Source organism: Pristis pectinata, chromosome 8, assembly GCF_009764475.1.
Source record: "Pristis pectinata isolate sPriPec2 chromosome 8, sPriPec2.1.pri, whole genome shotgun sequence".
In the NCBI taxonomy this organism is placed as follows: Eukaryota; Metazoa; Chordata; class Chondrichthyes; order Rhinopristiformes; family Pristidae; genus Pristis; species Pristis pectinata.
The window spans coordinates 66,422,556-66,444,179 of NC_067412.1; the positions used below are offsets into that span (position 1 = coordinate 66,422,556).

The following is a 21,624-nucleotide window of genomic DNA, read 5'->3' on the forward strand; positions in this document are numbered from 1 at the left end:
CTCACTGAGATTCAAGCAGAAGAAATGGTGAAACATCCTGGTGAATAGTCCCAGTGAAAGCCTATTTTGTTCCTCCTCTTCATTTTTCCTCCTTTAGCTGCTTGTTAGTCCCTATGACACTTCTTATTTTCGCAGTAATATCATATTCCAAGTGAATTGCCAACTGGTGCACTCACATTTGAGAACAACTGTGGAAGTCAAGTTCTTTAGCAAATTCCATACCAAAGTCCGTAGTTTTTGAAGAATTTCAGAAAACACCAAACACTTGTACAATATGACAGAAATCAATTAGCATCTCACCTGAAGAGAGATGATGATCCCTTTAAATAGTTTTAGCTTGAGGTGGGGGTTATCCTTCATACAGCTGAATATGCTTAAGGGATGTTAACTGGAGCACTGAGCCTCAAAACAGCCATGCCGATAAAATGGTTTGCCACCTCTGCATCTTTTCATCAGTTATTAGCTCACAAGTACGGCACTTGCCCATGCACATCAGATACCATTTTGGCAGCTGAAGTGTCTACAACACTAAAATTTGGAGCACAAGAATCCCCATACTGCTCACAAATTGTCATTAAGCTGTGACAAAGTCCAACAAAGTCTCATGAATGAAACATCATCTTTTGGTTTGCCACTTAACACCAGCACAAATTCAACCCTTTCAGATTATGAGGAGCACTCCCTTATTTTTAGGCAGCAGCTACTAGAAGTGATTCTGATATTCCCATTTACAGCTACACTTGATCTATACCTTGTGTCTTATGCCATTTCTTGGACCAGTATCCATTTTTCATTTGATCTCTCCAAGCCTATTGCAGAGCATTCCTTTTTATTTTTTTCCTCTAATTGTCCTGTCTTTTTAAATTTGTTTTACTCTCCAAAGATACTTCCTGACCAGCAGCATATTTAAAGAATTTTTTGCTTTCATTCAAAATTATTGCATTTAGTCAGAAATTGGTGGTTGATGTGATATTACAGTTGCAGTATACCAAATAAATAATTTTCAAGTTTGAGATTTTACTGTGGGGTCAGATAAATTAAAGATAATGTAGTGGTTTACCTCTTCAGTTGTAGATGACCAGAGAATGTAATTTTCAATTGTCAGCCCTTGACACTGCAAAGTAGAGATAAAATTATGAAATAGAATTTTGCTTCATAAAGGACACATTTACTGTAAGAAAATACAATTAACACTTACTCACAGGCTACACTGACCTTTTGTAATATTTTCCAAACTCGTTGATAGAAACCAACAGGGACTCTGTTGAGTGCACCATCGATGCGCCGTCGCCGCAACCACTGTCCCTGGCGTGTGTCTCCTTGATCACTACCTTGCCATGGATCAAGACCGATAGATTCAGGCATCTTAAGTGTATGCTGTAATGTAAAGTAAGTTGACTCACTAATAATGCACCTTCCCCTGTATTTTAAGGCAGAGGAAAGCAATTTAAATCTGTTCACGTTATCCATGTCCAAATCATGCATATAATGGATTGCTCAAGCTAACTATAAACAGACATATCCAATGAAATTGTGATGTAACTAACTACTTGAAAAACTTGCTCATTTCTGGCAGTGGCAGGTTTTTAATCAAACATTGCGAGTCCAAACATAATTGTTCAGTCACTTAATCTACTAATGTCACACAAATATCTTGTATTTTAAATTTAAAATTGTCACAATTCTCCTGTCCAACACCATGACAATTTGTTAGATAGACAACTTAGAATGGCTACCTACTAAAACTATGTGGCTCTGGTAGAAAGGATGTTAAATGGAATTAGCCACCTTTTAGGGTCTTTATTATTTGCAAATAATAATAGGCCCTTCCATTTTATAAGCAAGTTTTTCAGCTTATCCCATTTGCTTGTGTTACAGAGTAAACAGATATAGTCAGAGGGTATATTAACCATTTGACATAAGCAAGAACCATCCTTCAAACCTCCTCTGTTGAATGTCTACACCGCATCATAGAACTAGTCTTTTATTGATACTTACAAGCAATTACCCACCTTGAAGTCACAAGATACAGCTGTTTAAACAAAGTTTGCTCTCCAATAGAACAGCAGCTGCACTGCTCACACAGCAAGGAGCCACCTGTCAAGTGCTTGGAAACTAATCATGGTACTCACACAGACAATAATTGGTTCCTCGACATGTATGTAGATATTGGGATAAAACAAATGTAATATCAGGATGAGGCATTCTGAGATGGTTGGTCAAACGTGCAGGAAACACAATGTGCCTTGTTAAGATAGGTGAGACAAAGATCTGTTGATTGGACACCAATCAATCCCTTGAGACACAAATTAAAACTCCATGTCATGACACACTGATGTGATCGGGATGACAGAAATAATAAATGAATGGACCATGAATAGGTGTGAAATATATTAAATAGCTGAAAACAGTCACCCATAAGAAACAGACAAGGTCTGAATGAGTCAAATATTAGGGCATACATACATTTTAGAATTAAGGTGCTTGGAACCATTGACGTCCAAATACTAAGAGGAGCTCTCCGGCTCAAACTTATGCAATGGACAATGGGATGTTCCAGTTTGTCATTTAGCCACCCAGCCCTACCAAAATTGGTCATGGGCATACCTGATGGGCTGATAATCATTTGTCATGTTACGTAATTGTATCTAGAAGTATAAAACTATTTATTTTGATTTTTGTGGAGATTCTTCCACCTAACCTTCCCTGCACTGAGATTGAATGAATAAAGGTTTGTTACAGTAATGGCTCCAGATTCTAAGTAGTTCTCCAGCCATGACAGCTTGATTCCCCAGAACCTGTCTCATGACTGCCCTCTATGTAAAATGGCCCACAACCACAAATAGTACAAATTAACAAGAGCTGTCATGAAATAATTTTCTTCAAAACTCCTGAGCCATACCGACTCCAGAAGAGTGTGACGAATGGTTGGAAAGAGGTGGCGTGTGTGAAAGATAAGAGGTGAAGAAATTCAAGTATCAGGTGAACTCCAGGAGAGGATACAACAAATGGTGAACACATTTAGCTCTCATCAAAAAGTGTCAAGATTGTTTACTGAATTGTGTGAACTTGATAAAATATGTCATTCCTTCTTTTTCATTCATGCATCTCTCCTGCACCATTGGGCCATATCAAATAAGTGTCAATTTAGTTGGACAGAAACCCTAGCTATACTGTTTAAACACATTTCTAAAAAAGCATTCTAATTCTGCTGAAATTTAAACAGTTATGGATAACAATTGTGTTAAGTGATAATCCATACAATTCCTAACAAACACTCAATAGTATCTTAATCTGAAAGTAGCTCAAGTTATGGTGGCCAAGAAGAATAAGATTTAATCAGATTTTGGGATTTGATAGGTTAATATTTCAGCATAAAGTATTTGGAGAAAGGAAATTTGTAAGACTAGAAATCCAAAATCAATCTACATTCTTGGTAATTTAAAGAAAGGGGCATCAAAACCTGTTACAAGTGTTGAATGACAAAAGTTGTTTTTTCCAAAGGTTAAAGAATGAGCAATTGGTTTGCTGAACTGGGTTTGGAAAAACAAAACCCTTTGATCTGTTGGTCTGTGATTAGGGAATTATTGGAAGGAACTTTTTTTTGATTTGTTTAAACATTTTAAAAAAGATACAATCCAAAATTGCAGGCAGGCAATCTGCTTAAACAGAATGCAAGGAAAAAGGTTTTGGTTTGGACTATAGCACAGAATAATCAATCTGATTAAATTAAGCAAAGATGTGGGAAAGTGTAACATGTTCATATTACTTACGTGAAGCTTAACTACATTGTTTGAATTAAATAATACTGATCACAACCCATTGTTCTGTGTATTACAATACAATGAAAATAAGGTTCTTTACTTTCATTCAATGTTCCTTCACTTTATCTTTACAGAGATTGAATTCCACACTGCAATGATTTTAGCATTGTACCTCCAGATCACACTTTCATACAAATAGAAATAGAGCTATGCAAGTCCAAGGAAAGGTCTCTGCTGCAGTTCTGCTCCATATTTTGGAACAATTAACACTTGTGAAGTACGAGTCCAGAAAGAAGAGCTAACATCCAGATTATTAGAGCTGCTGCTGCAGAAAGAGGTCATTATGACCACACATTTGATATACTGATTATTTGAATCTGGCTTAAGAAGACACAAGATATCCCATGGTGTATTTCTTGTAACAATATAGTAGGAAATCAATATAACTGATTGAGAAATATGTATTCATGAGGTTTAAAATAAAGAAATGTCCTGGATCTCCAATGGGTCACAGAGATTTTCATGTGTTCAGGGTAAAGAACCTTGATTGAAGACAAGGTACCAATTCCAATAACTTTATCTTAACTTGAAAGAACAGCCACTAAGTCATTAAGCTAAGTTAGTCACATTGAAATAGAATCCAATGTACTGAGATATCTAAATTTGTTTTGCACAGAAACTCTTACAGGAGCACACAAGCAACAAACTGGCGTTTGTTTCATAATTTGAGTGAATTTTCACCCATTTCTACTTTTCCCACTCAGCCTATCCTTGAGACCATGGAAAATCAGACATCAAAGCTCAAGACACTTAATGCAGTTAATGTCCAATGATATTTGTCATGTTAGGAGGACACAATTCTGATAAATCAATTGACAAAATACATTAATAAATATGCAACATTAGTAACAGAAATAATCACCTCTTGTAATTCATCAGATTTGTCCACTGACTTCAAAGTTCCCGTCTACAAGGGTAAGAAATAACATTAGTTAGATTAATAAACATAGCATGTAGGCAATATGATTTTGTGGATTTCTGGCCTGTCAAAGCAAGTTGGAAGTTAGTGATCTTAAATATTGAGGTTAAGCTTCCATGACAAAAATTATTTCATTTTTTTTTAAGTATCATGCAAAAAGCAGTATTAATATCCATAGTTAAGAAATGTTACTGGAACAGAAATCTTTGTAATTTGCAACTGAGTAGGTTTCTACTGGGGTAAAGTTCCACTTGAAATATTAACCTGTTTTTCTCTTAAATGTTGAACATTCATTCCTCTGTATTTCCCAAGTAGTATTTTATTTCACATTGCCAGCATTTATTATTAAAATCCTGAAAATCTCAAATGAAAATAGAAAATGCTGCAAATAATCAGCAGTTCCATGGAAAGGGGGGAAGGGTTAATCCTGTAGGTTGATACATCATTCCACTGGATGTGAATCTTTTGGAACATCCCAATGATGAAAAAGTGTTATATGAATGCAAATTAATTAATTTTGCCTTTTAGTTAGTTTATATCTGAAAGGTTAATTTTTGTTCTTTGACTGTTGGGTATTTCCAACATTCTTTCAATTTCTAAATGAAAAATAAATTCCAAATAATCAAGTTCTGGCAGAGAGTTTTCATGGAATAATTTAGTGAGCTTCCAAAACAAAAAGTAAATGAATCAACATGATTTCATGTAGCACCCTTTTCATCTACAGAATGTTCCAAAGGAAATGTGTTTGAGTTACAAACACTGCTATAAAGTAGGAAACGTGGCAGCTAATTTCTAGAGAAGGTTTCCATAAAGTGCAAATGAAATGTGATCAGATAAAATATTTCAGCGTCCTGTTTCAGGGGGCCAGGACAAAGCACCATAGTCTCCAAGGTACTAGAGAGAAGAAAGACATTGAGTTTCGGATTAATATTGGATCTGAAAAGTAGGATCTCACTCAATCTTATACTGTGTGTCAGTCCAGATTATATGCTCTATTTTTGGAATGAAACTGGACTCACATTATTCTACTTCAGGCAAAAGCATATCACCATTGAGGCAATATTGACGAGAAAAAAATGAACTAAAAATTTACAGTTCTCTATGCCATTGATTCAAGAACAGTTAAATCAATATTTTTGACTTCACAAAGCACAACAATCAACCTACATAGCTTGAGAAAGTGGTGAGGCGGATGTTCAATTCCTAAATCAATGAAGCCCACATTTTAATAATGCTGTTACGAACAGATGCTAAACAAGTACCAGCTTTGTTCCCAGTACAAGATGGGGAGAAAAGTTTGTGGAGGATGTGGAAGTAAATTATTTGTTTTTGCCAGCAAACAATATCAGTTTAGGGAGAAATATTTAGTTATAAAATTTTAAAATTTATCTAAGGATGAAGATTAAATGTATTATTCTGTGGTACATGCAATTATCCAATAAAATGATGATCAAAGCATGCATAAACAATTACAAGATTGTAGAAGTACACTGCTGTAGATGTGATGCACTGTTATTTTAAATAAAAATATTAAACTGATGGTTAAGCTGCAATTTTAAAACAATGCACAGGATTTAGTGCTCTGTAAAGAAGTAATTAGGTATGCCAATAAAGTAAAAGGATGGAAAAATTCTGAAGGCTTATAGCTCCAGCTACAAATATGTCACCTCAGTATTGGTTACACCAGCAGAAAATCTACGCTTATCCATCTACAAACATGGGAAAAAAATATCAGATATATTAGTGTCACCGACTGTAAACAGTTTTTGAGTTAAACACTTTAAAGGATACATTTATCAAATAGCAGAATCATTGATAGCACAATTCTACTGCTAGCAAACCGCAAAAATATCCATTGATCATAGTGTTCCCTTAACATATATTTTATGTTCTCTTCTCCTCCTCAACACATTATAATAGGTTAACTTTCTCCTTGTGTTAAGGCAGTGTTAAGAATGCAAGAAATAGAAGATCTTGTTTGCTTTTCTAACTCAAATGTCATTTTCCTGCCCTATCCCAATAATCCTGGATTCTTCAATATCATGAAATTTATCAATCTGTTCTGAATGCACTCAATGACAGAGCATCTGGGTAGGAAGTTACAGAAGTCACCTGTTCAGTGCTGAAATTTCTCCTCATTTCGGTCCTAAATTGCTGAGCTCCTCTCTTGAAACTGCACTGCATCCCTAGTTCTAGTCTTCTTAACCAGGAGAAATGCTCTTCCTTCATCTACCCTGTTAAGCCTCTGAGCATTTCATACCTTTCAAAAAGGTCATTTCTCATTCTGCTAAACTCTATAGGTGATCTAATAGGTGATACAAAATTCTTAAGGGGCTTGACAGGGTACATGCAGAGCTGATGTTTCTCTAGGCCGGGATGGCTAGAACCAGGTGTTTTGGTCTCAAAATAAGGAGTCATGCTTTCAGGACAGAAGAAATGCTTTTACTCAAAGGGTAGTAAATCTTTGAAATTTGTCACCCGGAGTACTATGGAGATCACTGATGAATATATTCAAGATGGAGAAGGTTGGATTTTTCGATATTAAGGGAATCAAAGATTCCTTAATAGTTTCAAGAAAGTATTGTAGTTCAAGGAAGTATTGTAGTTCAAGGAAGTATTGTAGTTCAAGGAAGTATTGTAGTTCAAGGAAGTATTGTAGTTCAAGAAAGTATTGTAGTTCAAGAAAGTATTGTAGTTCAAGAAAGTATTGTAGTTCAAGAAAGTATTGTAGTTCAAGAAAGTATTGTAGTTCAAGAAAGTATTGTAGTTCAAGAAAGTTGTGCTGAAATAAAACATGAGGCTTTAGTGTATTGAAGGTGGAACTGTCAAGAGGAGCCCAAAACCCTCCTCCTACTTCTATTTTCCATGTTCTCGAGGACACCTTCATCATGTTGTATGGCCCCATATGCTAAAGAGATAGATTTACTGATCTGGAACTTCATAACTGGAAAACCATGTTGTGAGGTACTGTGAGCTATCAGCAACAGTACCATATCCCATAACCTCATGGCTCAGCATCCCTTTCAGTCTTGAATCGTCAAACCAAGAATGAATTGTTTGGAAGGACGTGGTGATCAGCAACAGACAAACCCAAAAATGAGGTGCCAAGCTGGTAGGGGTGCAACTTTGGACCACATGTGCTAAACAACAAAAACAGCCTGCAATAGGCAGAAATATGATTCCACAAACAACCAATCAGCTAACCCTCATCGGTATTGCCACATCAGGTTGTGAATGGTAGAGGACTATTGAACAATGTAGCTCCAAGAATATCGCATCTCAGTGATGACTTGGTACATTGCCAGAAATAGTGAACTATCTTCAGCCAGAAATGGTGAAATAGTTGAAGATGTCCTTGAATATTCCAGCCAGTTTGTCGGCACAGGTTTTCAGTACCCGGCCAGGTACACCGTTGGGGCCTGACGTCTTCTGAGGGTTCACACTCCTGAAGGGTGCTTGGACATCTGCCTCCGAGACAGAGATCACAGGGTCATTGGATGCTGTGGGGATTCACACAGGTGTCATGTTGTTCTTCCTTTCAAAGCATGCATGAAAGGTGTTGAGCTCATCAGGGAGTGAAGCACACTGTCACCTATGTTGTTAGGTTTCGCCTTCCAGGAAATAATGGCATGCAAACCCTGCCACACCTGTTGTGCATCTGATTGTGTCTCTAGCTTCACTCAGAATTGCCTTTTTGCTCTTGCGATGGCCATCCGTAGGTCATACCTGGACTTGTGTTGGATTCAGGATCACCGGTCTTGAATGCCACAGATCTAGCCCTCAGCAGACTGCAAATTTCTTGGTTCATCCAGGGCTTCTGGTTTGGGAAAATGCAGTATGTTCTCAAAGGCACACACTCATCCATGCAGGGCTCGATGAAGTTAGTGACAGCTGTGGCGTATTCGTTCAGATCCGAAGATGAGTCTCTGCAAGTGGTCCAGTCCACCAATTCAAAGCAGTTCTGTAAACAGTCTTCCACCTCCCTTGACCATACCTTCGCAGTCCTTACCACTGGTGCTGAGGTCCTCAGTCTCTGCCTATATTGCTGAGAATAGAGATACAGCCAGGTGATTAGACTTGCCAAAGTGCAGGTGCGGGAAGGTACGGTAGGCGTTCTTGATGGTGGTATAACTGTGATCGAGTGTGTTGGCTCCTCTGGTGCTGCAGATGATGTGTTGGTGGTAGTTGGTCAGAGACTTCTTCAAGCTAGCCTGATTGAAGTACTCTACGATGATCGGGAACGCATCAGGGTGCGTTGCCTCATACTGTTGATCACAAATCACAAGTAGTGCAAATGGTTATGCCATTTGATGATGCACAGAGACTGATGACTTATGGAATTTCATCAAATATTTTGCAGCACTGTGCTTGGGTCCTGGTTCTGACCTCTTGGGCTATCTTTTCCCACTGCCTTTTATTCCACGTCAGCCAGGCCTCCTACTGATCTAAGACACAGCTCTTACTTACAATCTGCCACACCAAGGCAGTTGGTGCTGTGTTTGAAAACAATGCATTATACCTTGTGCCATTCTTCACTGCTTCCCAGTCAGTTTCACTTGTAGAATGCCCTCCAAAACCTGGTTGCATGGCTTCTTTAAGAGGTGTAAGCTTGCTCCTTAAGTGGTGCAGGTAAACTTTCGCAAGTAAACTTTAATAAGTGCTAATCAATCAAGAAAGTAACCAAGTGCAGGCTCCTCTCCAACTTGCACACCATCTTGACTTGGCAAATCCAAATCCTTCGTCAAGACTGAACCAAAATCATGGAACTCCCCTTTTAACAACTTTGTGGAAGCACCTTCACCCAAAAGACAGCAGAGGTTCAATGAGACAGCTAACAACCACCTTTCAAGGGTAAGCAGGGCTAGACATGAAATAATGGTTTTGCCATAACGTGGCTGATCTCACATTGTGCTACATTAAAAAAGTGACTGAAAAAAAATTAAAATGTGCACAGAGCACAAAATAATTCTGTCAGTTGTATTCCATTTAATTGGTACAGATCAATTGCACACAATCTCCATGTCCGTATTCAGGGGCGGTTGAATTTTACCTCCATAGAATCCAAGACAGAAAGTTCACTGTAATATGAAACACAGAAAGTGAAAGAGAGGTAAAGAAAGATTTAAAAAAAGAGAGAGAGAAGGAAAAAGTAAAAATAACTCAAGTTTTCAAGTTAAAATCTGCAGGAGTGATTGCAAGCAGAAGGAACAAGAATCCAAACTTTTATAAGTAAATTTTCAGGGCCTGACTGCTTGCTTGTCAATAAAAACTCAATTACACTTGAATGGTCCAGCTCAAATACTATATTTGCTCATTTGGGGGTAACTAGCAAAAAAAAGGGTAACATACACCAAATTCACAACTATTATGTAGTTAAATCCCATAGCTCTCAGCAGGGTACCAGTGCTGTAAAGCTCAAGGGAGATCACAACAATTCACATGGCAATTTCCTGATTTTGAGACACAAGAGACTACAGATGCTCAGATCTGGAGCAACAAATAACCTTTTGGAGGAACTCAGCAGGTTCAGCATCTGTGGGGGGAAGCAACTGTTGTCATTTCACATTGAAACCCTACATCAGGAAATTTCCCGATTTCCATGTGGGTCAGTGAGTCACTGTGGAAGTCAGAAACAGGAAGGGAGAAATCACTCTGTTGGGAGTATTCTATAGGCCCCACAATAGCCATCAGGACACTGAGGAGCAGATAAGTAGGCAGATTTTGGAAAGGTGCAAAAATAACAGGGTTGTTGTCATTGATTGGCATCTCCTCAGTGCAAAAGGTTTAGATGGGGCAGAATTTGTTAGGTGTGTCCAGGAAGGATTCCTGATACAGTATGTGGACAGGCCAACTAGAGCAGAGGCCATACTGGATCTAGTACAAGGCAATGAACCTGGTCAGGTGACAGACCTCTCGGTGGGCGAGCATTTTGGAGATAGTGAACACAACTCCCTGACCTTTAGCAAAGCCATGGACAAGGACAGGAACAGACGTTATGGGAAACTTTTTAGTTGGGGGAGGGCTAGTCACGACAGTATTAGGCAGGAACATGGGAACGTAAATTGGGAACAGATGTTCTCAGGGAAATGCATAGCAGAAATGTGGAGGTTGTTTAGTGACCACTTGCAAGGGGTTCTGGATAGGTTTGTCCCACTGAGCCATGGAAAGGATGGCAGGGTGAAGGAATCATGGTTGACAGGAGAGGTGCAGCATTTGGTCAAGAGGAAGAAGGAAGCATACTTAAGGTTTGGGAAGCAAAAATCAGTCAGGGCTCTTGAGAATTATAAGGTAGCCAGGAAGGAGCATAAGAAGGGACTTGGGAGCGCTAGAAGGGGACATGAGAAGGTCTTGGCGAGTAGGATGAAGGAAAGCCGCAAGGCATTCTACATGTACGTAAAGAACAGGAGGATGACTAGAGTGAGAGTAGGATGTTCAAGAAAGATAAGAGGATAATCCTGGGAATTATAGACCAATGAGTCCTACATCAGTGGTAGGCAAACTATTGGAGAGGATTCTTAAGGACAAGATTTATGAGCATTTGGATAAGCATAGTCTTATTAGGGATAGTCAAGATGGCTTTGTGAGCAGCAGATCGTGCCTCACGAGCCTAATTGAGTTTTTCGAGGAGGTGACAAAACAAATAGATGAAGGTAGAGCGGTGGATGTGGTGTATATGGACTTTAGTAAAGCATTTGACGAGGTTCCCCATGGTCAGCTCATCCAGAAAGTCATGAGGTATGGGATCCATGGAGACTTGGCTGCGTGGATTCAGAATTGGCTTGCCCACAGAAGGCAGATGGAGAATATTCTGCCTGGAGGTCGATGACTAGTGGTGTTCCACAGCAATCTATTCTGGGACCCCTGTTCTTTGTGATTTTTAGAAACGACTTAAATGAGGAAGTGGAGGGGTGGGTTAGTAAGTTTGCAGATGACACGAAGGTTGGAGGTGTTGTGGATAGTGTAGAAGGTTGTCGTAGGTTACAACGGGATATAGGCAGGATGCTGAGGTGGGTAGAGAAGTGGCAGATGGAGTTCAATCCAGACAAGTGTGACGTGATACACTTTAGAAGATCAAACTTGAAGGTGGAGTACAAGGTTAAAGGCAAGATTCTTAGCAGTGTGGAGGAACAGAGGGATCTTGGGGTCCATGTTCATAGATCCCTCAAAGCTGCCGAGAAAATTGATAGTGTGGTTAAGAAGGCGTATGGTGTGCTGGCCTTCATTAGCTGGAGATTGAGTTCAAGAGCTGCGAGGTAATGTTGCAGCTCTATAAAACTCTGGTTAGACCACACTTGGAGTATTGTGTTCAGTTCTGGTCACCTCATTATAGGAATGATGTGGAAGCTTTAGAGGGGGTGCACAAGAGATTTACCAGGATGCAGCCTGGATTAGAGAACATGTCTTATGAGAAAAGGTTGAGAGAGCTAGGGCTTTTCTCTTTGGAGAGGAGGAGGATGAGGGGCAACTTGATAGAGGAGTATAAGATTATGAGAGGGATAGATAGAGTGGACAGCCAGCATCTTTTTTCCATAGCGGCAATGGCCAATACCAGAGGACATCCGTTTAAGGTGAGTGGAGGAAAGTTTAGGGGAGATGTCAGAGGTAGGGTATTTTTTATTAGCACAGAGAGTGGTGGATGCCTGAAATGGACTGCCGGGAGTGACGGTAGAGGCTGACACAATAGGAACATTTAAAAGACTTGGATAGGCACATGAATGTAAGAAAAATGGAGTGTTATAGGCTGTGCAGGAAGGAAGGGTTAGATTGACCATGGAGTAGGTTTATATAGGTCGGCACAACATCGTGGGCTGAAGGGCCCATACTGTGCTGTACTGTTCTACTTTCTATGTGCAGATTCAGTTCTTTACTGTCCAATTTACTCCGTGACAATGAAGCGTGGTATTCTAACAATAAAGGTTGTGGCATTTTTTATGCTGAAAATTATTCCACTGAATTTCCCTGACTCTTGAATCAGCTGCCTTTGAGTGACTTGTGGCAGTCAGTTTGATCCTGTTCACATTTATGCATATATGTATTATCCAGTAAGAGTTACTGGACAGGAATTCTACCTGCTCATGTGGATTAATTGTTAGCTCAACTTAATTTCAGGGTGCTACTAAAAATTGCAGTGAACCCTGACTACAATTGGGTAATTGAGCCTGGCCATTTTCACACTGGGCAATGTATCATTCTATGTTAGCGTTTCTAAATATTTACAAATACATAGGTCACATATCAATTCAAAAGACTGCTCACTTGCATCATCTCAAGCTTTAGTTTACTAATTCCAGCCCGTTCACTTTTCGTTGCTCCAGCATGATCCACACCATGGATAGATATATGTTTTCTTGTAGAAGGATCAACTGTGGAAAGACAACAGGAAGGTTGCAGCTCCATACTGTATATGGCATTAACTGAATCACTATTCTATCTGAAAACAGGTTTATGAAAATTTCAAACAGAATGATAGAGACAAGGATATAATTTAATAAAAGGCTTGCAGGAGTTTCAAAGGCACATTCATTGTGCAACATAGAAAATAAAAAGATTGTCCAAATGCTTTGATTTCATTTATGAGGTATTTCCAATCGAAATAATATGGGAGATGGCTCAATAGAAATAGCTATTTGAAACAAAATGGCTGACAGACATCAAGAAGGGTTAAATCTGTCTAGAATTTTAGGCAATTTTCTATCTTGATGGTGCTACTTTAAGTGATTCGTCAATCTTCAAAAATGCCAAAGAAGTTTAAATATATAAGGCAGAGTTCTTTATCTGAAAAGTAAACTCCGATACTGTACATACCCACACAATGATATTCATAGACTCAGTTATACAGCACGAAACAGGCCCTTCGGCCCAACTTATCCATGTCAATCAAGTTGCCTATTTGAGCTTGTCCCATTTGCCTATGTGTAGCTCATATCCCTCTGAACCTTTCCTTTTCATGTTCCTGTCTAAATGTCTCCTAAATGTTGTAATTGTATCCGTAATTCACTTCCTCTCCACCTCTTTCCCCACTCACCGATAGCCACACAGTAACATTCACTTCTTTCCTCCTCCCTCCTCCACATTCACAAGGAGACATTCAGTAACATTTACTCCCACTCTCCCCTTCCCTGACTACATTTCAACACACACAGTCATCAACCAAAACGACTATGTTATGGATCAATCTCAAGAGTTTAACTCTTTGCTTTGTGGGTCAAAGTAGCAAGACATAGACTTCAGTCCTGGGAAATACAGTAAGGGTGGGAGGGTGCTCCTGAGATATCAGAATGATTATTCTGGAGCAGTCAGTTCTTCTTATCATGGACATTGGGGGAAGGTGAGCCCCTTGCTCCAGGGACAACAGAACAGGCTTCTGACTTGTACCATGTAAATGCCAGCAAGGATTTGGGTGTCATATAGTGAGTCACACCTCAGGATACCTAGCCTCTGACCTGTTCTTGTGGTCATGGTCTTAATGTGACTGATCCAGTTGAATTTACGGTCAATAGTGACCTCCTAGGACGTTGAAGGAGAGACTCAGTCATTGGATTTGAATGTCAAGGGCAAATGGTTAGATTCGTTCTCGCTGGAGGTGGTTATTGCTTAGCACTTTTGTGGCATATGTTACTTGCTATTTACCAGCCCATGCCTGAATGTTGTCTAGATCTTGCTGCACACAGACATCAGCTGCTTCATTTTCCAAGGAGTGTAACTGGAATTGAACATTGTGTAAACATCAGTAAATATCCCTACTCCTGACTTTATGATGGAAGTACAGTCATTAATGAAGCAGCTGAAAATGGTTAGGCCTAGGACACTGCTCTTAAGAACACCTAGAATGATGACTTGTGGCTGGGCTGATTGACCTCCAACGACCTCAACCATCTTCCTTTGAACGAGGTACGAGTCCAACTACTGGAGCTCATTGCTCATTGACTTCAGTTTTACCAGAGAACCTTGATACTGAACCCAGTCAAATGCTGCCTTGAAGACAAGGGGTGTCACACCTCTGGAATTCAGCTCATGTCCCAAAGGGGTGCTGATTGGTGGGTTAATGAATTACAATAAATTACAATAAATTACCAAAGTAGGTGGGTGGTAGGAAAATAAGTGTGGGGTATGGGATTGCTCTGAAAGCTTTAATAGATCAATAGCTATCAATGACCCAGAAATATTGAAATGCGTTCAAATTAGCACATTACAAGTTCTAGAGGTGGGCTAGACTTGATTCTGTTGTAGGGAATTAACCAGAGCAAATGAAAAGCATGCTAGTGGAAAAGCATTTTGGAGGCTTTGGTCAGACTGCAGATATATTTTGCATAGGTATAGATAAGGACAAAAATCGACCAATCCTTGTGACTGCATGTCTTCCCTTGTTTCTTCCCACATCCCAATGTTGGGATGGTAGGTTAATTGGCTACTGCAAATTATCATTTGTGTGGGTGGGTGACAAGAGAATCACGAGGGAGTTGATGGACATGAGAGAGAATGTTACAGGGAAGTAAATGGGGAATGGGAACGTGAGAAGACATACCTATGTAGAAGGTGTGAAATCGGAAAAGCAAAGTGAGAAGGCAAAGAGATGCATTACAAAATATTGGCAGGTGAAATCAAGAAGAACCCTAAGAATGCTCAGTACTTGTAAGAAGATAAAGGAGGGAGGCGTAGATCCAACTGGAAATAAATATGACTCACACAAATGTTCTCCCTCTGGCTCAATTAATCTTTCACACCAGAGGAATCAAATATCTTAATTTGAGGACCTTAATATATTCTCTCAAACCCTGCACTTCTGTATAGTAGGATGCCCCAGCTTTCTAAGACAGCCTTGATAAGTATGAAGGAAATCACCGACTTCCTTGGCACCTTTTCCAGGGCCTCAATATCTCCTCCCCAGGAGAAATCTAAAACCAGTCAATGTTCCATGTGAAATCAGACCACTGCTTTATACACGGCAAGGACTGAAGTTCTAATTTTACATTTAAATGGACAAAGCAATTAATTCCAGGATACTACCACACACTTCTGAAAATTCCATAGGAGACTGATAAATACAAAAGGCATCAGAAAAGTCTTGTTAATCAAATCTGATTTATATTTTTCCCAATTTATAATTAAGTCCATGTTAAAGAGAATTGGAAAATCTAGTTGAACTACAAGTCACTACTTACCGAATTGTTATGACATAGGAAGTGGCCATTTGGCCATCAGGTCCATGCCATCTCCCAGCAGAACAATTACATCACTCCCATTCCTCCTCTCCTTATCTCCCTGTGCCTTTGCAACTTATCTTCTCTCTCATTGCCCACGTCGTTTCAGAAAGACCCATCTTAATGGCACCCGACTTCGACAGGTCACCTTACTGAGCAATTAACTATTACTTCTAAGCAGCACATTTCATTCAGGTTAAAATCATGCATATATTTTGGCAAAAGAATAAATTAGGTCAAAAAATACTAACTGTTTTCCGCAACTGAAAATTCCTTTCCACTCAAGACATGGTGAAGAAGTATCTTCAGGTCAGACGGTCTCACAGACATTAAACTTTCAGTTGCTGCTTCACCTAAATAAAATGGACAAAGTTGGTAAGGATGAAAATCATAAAGGTGAGATTACTGTAAAACACATCCTGGAGTCTGGATGTGTATTAATAACGCAAAGATCATACCAAAATTGGAGTATCATATTTAATTTTGGTCATATAAGAAAATGTATACAAGCATTAAACAGGATGCCAAAGGGCCAGAGTTTTGGAAGTTGTAGGTTGTAAGGAATGATTCAAAAAGTTCTGCTATAGAAAAAAGATAGTTGCAGCATTCCAGGTGCAAATTTACATTAATTCAATATAGATCATAGCACAAAGCCAGTAAGGCATGATCACTCCAATGCACCAAACAAGCAATGGCTGTTAAATACCACACTCTCGAATTTATTGAGGCATCCAAGAGGACTTGACCAGCATTCATTATATGTTCATGGATGCTGCATTTCTGTATCCCTGAGGCAAGAATAATGCCAAATGCAAAAACAAGAAGATGCTGGAGGAACTCAGCTGGCCAGGCAGCATCCGTGGAGGAAAGTGGACAGTTAATGTTTCAGGTCAGGACCCTTCTTCAGGACTGAAGATAGGAAAAGGGGAAGCCCAATATATAGGGGGAAAAAAAGAGCAGTGATAGGTGGACAAAAGAAGGGAGGCAGGGTGGCCATAAAGTGGTGATAGGTAGACGCAGTAAAGAGATAGTGATAGGCAGATGCGGGGGAGGAGGGGAGAGCAGATCCACCAGGGGATGGGTCAAAGGTATGGAGGCAGGTGCCCATAGGGGGTGGGGGGGGGGGGGGGGGAAGAGGGAAAACAAAATAGGCAAGGAGAAAAAAGAGAGGGGCTAGGAAAAGGAAGAACAGAAAAGAAGAGGCATGGTGGGACGGGCAGGGGTTTGGTTTACTCAAAGTGGAAGAATTTGATGTACATGCCATTAGGCTGCAAGGTCCCAAGACGGAAAATGAGGTGCTGTTCCTCCAGTTTGTCTTTGGACTTCTCCCGGCAGTGGAGAAGGCCGAGGACTGACATATCAGTGATGGAGTGGGAGGGGGAGTTGAAGTGACTGGCAATGGGGAGATGCAGATTGCGGTTACGGATGGAGCGCAGGTGTTCTACGAAATGGTTACCCAGTCTGTGTTTGGTCTCGCTAATGTAGAAGAGGCCACACTTGAAGCACTGAATGCAGTAGATGATATTAAGGGAGGTGCAGGTAAATCTTTGTCTCACCTGAAAAGACTGTTTGGGTCCCTGGATGGAGGTGGTGCAGGGGCAGGTGTTGCACCTATGGCGGGGGCAGTGGAAAGTCGCCAGGGTGAGAGCGGGATGGGTGGGGAGGGAGGAGTGAACTAGGGAGTCATGGAGAGAGGGGTCCCTGTGAAAGGCAGAAAGGGGTGGGGTCCTGTTGGAGGTGGCTGAAGTGGCAGAGAATGATGTGTTGGGTATGTAGGCTGGTGGGATGAAATGTGAGGACAAGGGGGACCCTACCCCTGTTGGATCTGGGAGAGGTGAGGGTGAGAGCAGAGGTAGGAGAAATGGTAGAGATGTGGGTGGGAGCTCTCTCGACCACTGTTAGTAAAATGCTGGACATCTCAGATGTCCTGGAGTGGAAAGCCTCATCATGGGAGCAGATGTAGCAGAGGCGGAGAAATTGAGAGAAAGGGATAGCGTCTTTGCAAGAGATGGGGTGAGAGGAGCTGTAATCAAGGTAGCTGTGGGCATCAGTGGGTTTGTAGATGTCGGTGGATAAAGAATCCCCTAAGATGGAGATGGAGAAATCGAGAAAGGAAAGATTGAGAAAGGAGAGAGAGGTATCAGAGATGGTCGAAGTGAACTGGAGAGCCGGGTGAAAATTTGTGGTGAAATTTATGAAACTGTTGAGTTCCACATGGGTGCAAGAGGTGGCACCAATACAGTTGTTGATATAGCGAAGAAAGAGTTGAGGAATGGCTGGAGTAGGCTTAGAACAGAGACTGTTCAACGTAGCCAACGAAGAGGCAGGCATAGCTGGGGCCCATGCAAGTGCCCTTGGCTGCACCCTTGGTCTGTAGAAACTGAGAGGAATCGAAAGAGAAGTTCTTTAGAGTGAAGACAAGTTCAACCAGGCGGAGGAGAGTGTTAGTGAAAGGGGACTAGTACCGTCCCTGGTCAAGAAAGAAGTGGAGGGAGATGAGGCTGTCATGATGGGGAATGGAGGTATATGAGGACAGGACGTCCATGGTGAAGATGAGGTTGTGTGTGCCGGAGAACCTAAAGTTATGGAAGAGTTGGAGAGTGTGTGAGGTGTCATGGATGTAGGTGGGAAGGGATTGGACTGGAGGTGGGGGTGGGGGGGGGGGGCTAACAGAATAGTGTCCAGGTATGAGGATGTGAGCTCAGTGGGGCAAGAGCACATGGAGACAATAGGTCTGCTGGGACAGTCCTTCTTGTGAACTTTGGGGAGAAGGTAGAAGTGGGCAGTCCTAAGTTGCATGACTATCAAGTTGGTAGCTGTGGGGGGATGGAAGATCTCCTGAGGTGATGAGGTCTGTGATGGTGCAGGAGATAATGTCCTGATGGTCCTTGGTGGGGTCATGGTTTAGGGGTAAGTAGGAGTAAGTGTCCAAGAGTTGGCATCTGGCCTCTGCAAGGTAGAAGCATTTTACCTGCATCTACCCATCACCGCCTTGTGCCCACCCTGCCTCCCCTCTTTTGTCCACCTATCATTGCTCTGTTTTCCCCCTATATATTGGGCTTCCCCTTATTCTATCTTCAGTCCTGAAGAAGGGTCCTGACCCAAAACATTGACCGTTTGCTTTTCTCCACGGGTGCTGCCTGGCCTGCGGAGTTCCTCCAGCATCATCTTGTTTTACATCTAGATTCCAGCATCTGCAGTCCTTTGTTTCTCAAGGATAATGCCAAAAATGGAAATGCATGCTGGCCTTTACCATTGATTAATGCTTCCAAGGGCCTATTTGTGATAGTTCTTCCAAATGAATATACAGTACAGCACATCAATCTCACCTCATTGTCTCTGTGGTTATGGCCACACTTCCATAAACAACAAGCATTTGCCCATAAGAATAGTTCTTTCCCATTAAGCAGACATAAATAATTCTGTAAAGTGCAATGCTTAAAGCTTGCAAAATTAATCTGGAATAGCTGACTAACAAAGACATTGCCTGAGAACCATGATGGCAGCAAGGGCAGCAGTTTCAAGTTCCATTGTGTCTTTCTGATTCTCTTGGAATTGAAAAGAAAACAGGGTGCAGTCCTGTTGTGACCCAAATTGCAAGCTAACATTAAAGCCTCCAGATCCATGCCTATTCAAAGACCAAATTACACAAAGCAGCTATCTGTTCACTGACGGTGACAATAATATCTTGAGAACATTCTATTTGCACAGAACAGTAATCTAGTCACGGTGAAGACTGATCTGTTCTGGAGTCATGTCTAAATGCCTCTTAAGTGTTGCTATTGTTTCTGCTTCGTGCACTTCTGCCAGCAGAGAATTCCAGGCACCTACCACTCTCTGTGAAAGAAAACGTGCCTCATATCTCCTTTAAATTCACCTACCCACCCCCCAACCTTCACCTTAAACCTATGCCCTCTAGTATTTCACATTTCCACTCTGGAAAAAACTATCTACACCTCCCATAATTTTTATACTTCTGTCATGTCACCCCTCAGCCTTTGACGCTCCAGAGAAAACAATCCAAGTTTCTCCAAACTCTCCTTTTATCTAATACACTCTAATCCAGGCAAAATCTTGGTGAACCTCTTCTGCACCCTCTCCAAAGCTTTGACATCTTTCCTGTACTGTGGTGACCAGAACTGCACATAGTACTCCAAATGTGGCCTAACCAAAGTTTTATACAGCTGCAACATGATTTGCCAACTTTTATTTAGAATGTAGATAGCCAAGAGTCTTTTATTGAACCCCACAAAGCAGCCTGCCAACTTGATAAAGACCCATTTTCTGCTGTCTGTTCTTTAGTCAATCCTCTATTCATCCCATTATGTCATACGTCTCCACCTCTCCTCCCACCTGCACCTCCTTACGCAATAAGGCTTCAAGGTCTGTCACATTTATCAAGAGTGATTATTGAACGAAATTTCTTTCTTTATGGTTCACATATTCTTTGCTCATTTATACATCCATGGAAACATTGTAAAAAACTATCTGGAACTGGATACCAGCTATAAAACACATAGAAGGCAAAAGTGCTCCCCAATTTTGAAGTTTGCTCATTCCACAATGTATGTATAATCATGAATGCTATCTTACCAATTTAACCTCCCGGTAAAATGTTTGAACAAACAATTAAGCAATACTACTTAGCTGGACTGTAATATCTATAAACAATTTGTCCTATCCTATCAACCCACCTTTTTTTTCGTGGTCTGGTAACAAACACGGCAACAAAATTTTAATGTATATGTGTATATTTTCAGATATAGTTTGCTTTACCTGCTTATGTTTCTGAGAAACTTTACCTGAACAGTTGAGACAATTGGCCATTTCAGTTGCCATGACTTGAATAATTAATCCAATACGCAGTCGAAACATTTCAGCAAACAGATTGGGTTCTGTTCTCGCATACATTGCCAGATAAACCATGACTTCCTATCAAAAAAATAAAAGATCATGCAAGTAAAATAAAATAGTGGGTAGAATATGCAAAACTAATTCTGAATTCAGAAAATCTCACAGCACAAAGGCCATTTGGTCTATAAAACCTGTACCATCTTTTTGAAACAGACTTTTAAAATTGGTTCCACATTCCTATATAATGTTTTCTTGACCCTGCAAATTTACTTCACCCCTCAAGTAATTATCCATTGCTCCCTTGAAAATAACTACTGAATCTGTTTCCACTATCTTACGAGATAGCATATTCTAGATTATAACTCACTGCATGTTTTTTTTTAAATCCTCATCTCAGGTCTGGATTTTTTGTCAATTATCTTCATTATCGGTTCTCTAGCTTCCTGTCAGAGGAAAGGATCTATCCTTATTTACGCTACAAAAAAACCTTTAAGATTTTGAATGTCATTATTATATCTCTCCCTTACTTTTTTCTGTTGAATAATTCTAGGTCCACCAGTCTCATTATATGAACATATTGTACAATGGGGTACCACCAAACCACCACAATTTATACTAGAGATAGCAATTTCTAAAACAAAAGTCAATGCTACTTTTTAGAATTCTGGCAATAACCACAAAGCTGAAACAGGATAGAAAAAAAAATCTTATAAACAGAGGAGGATAAAGAATATCACACATTGAGTTCCTGCCTGGCAGTTCTAATGACTCATGGCACTATTACTGACTTCCATTTGTAACTTAGACCCATTCCCACAACCAAATG

At 40.4% G+C, this 21,624-nt stretch overlaps 1 protein-coding gene across 2 annotated transcripts in view; it reads right to left on the reverse strand.

Annotated features, from left to right (window-relative positions):
- The window catches only part of phka1a (phosphorylase kinase, alpha 1a (muscle)), a 95,020-nt gene that overhangs the window by 10,648 nt on the left and 62,748 nt on the right, over positions 1-21,624 (reverse strand). Inside the window, exons 24-30 of one of the 2 annotated variants that reach the window (XM_052021062.1) lie at positions 20,747-20,876; positions 16,196-16,297; positions 13,000-13,106; positions 6,411-6,452; positions 4,687-4,731; positions 1,216-1,377; positions 1,061-1,114 (exon numbers count right to left, since the gene is read on the reverse strand). In XM_052021062.1, the coding sequence (XP_051877022.1) occupies positions 1,061-1,114; positions 1,216-1,377; positions 4,687-4,731; positions 6,411-6,452; positions 13,000-13,106; positions 16,196-16,297; positions 20,747-20,876 (642 nt within the window). The remainder of the gene's footprint in view (positions 1-1,060; positions 1,115-1,215; positions 1,378-4,686; positions 4,732-6,410; positions 6,453-12,999; positions 13,107-16,195; positions 16,298-20,746; positions 20,877-21,624) is intronic. The other variant, XM_052021063.1, reaches the window with a different exon arrangement.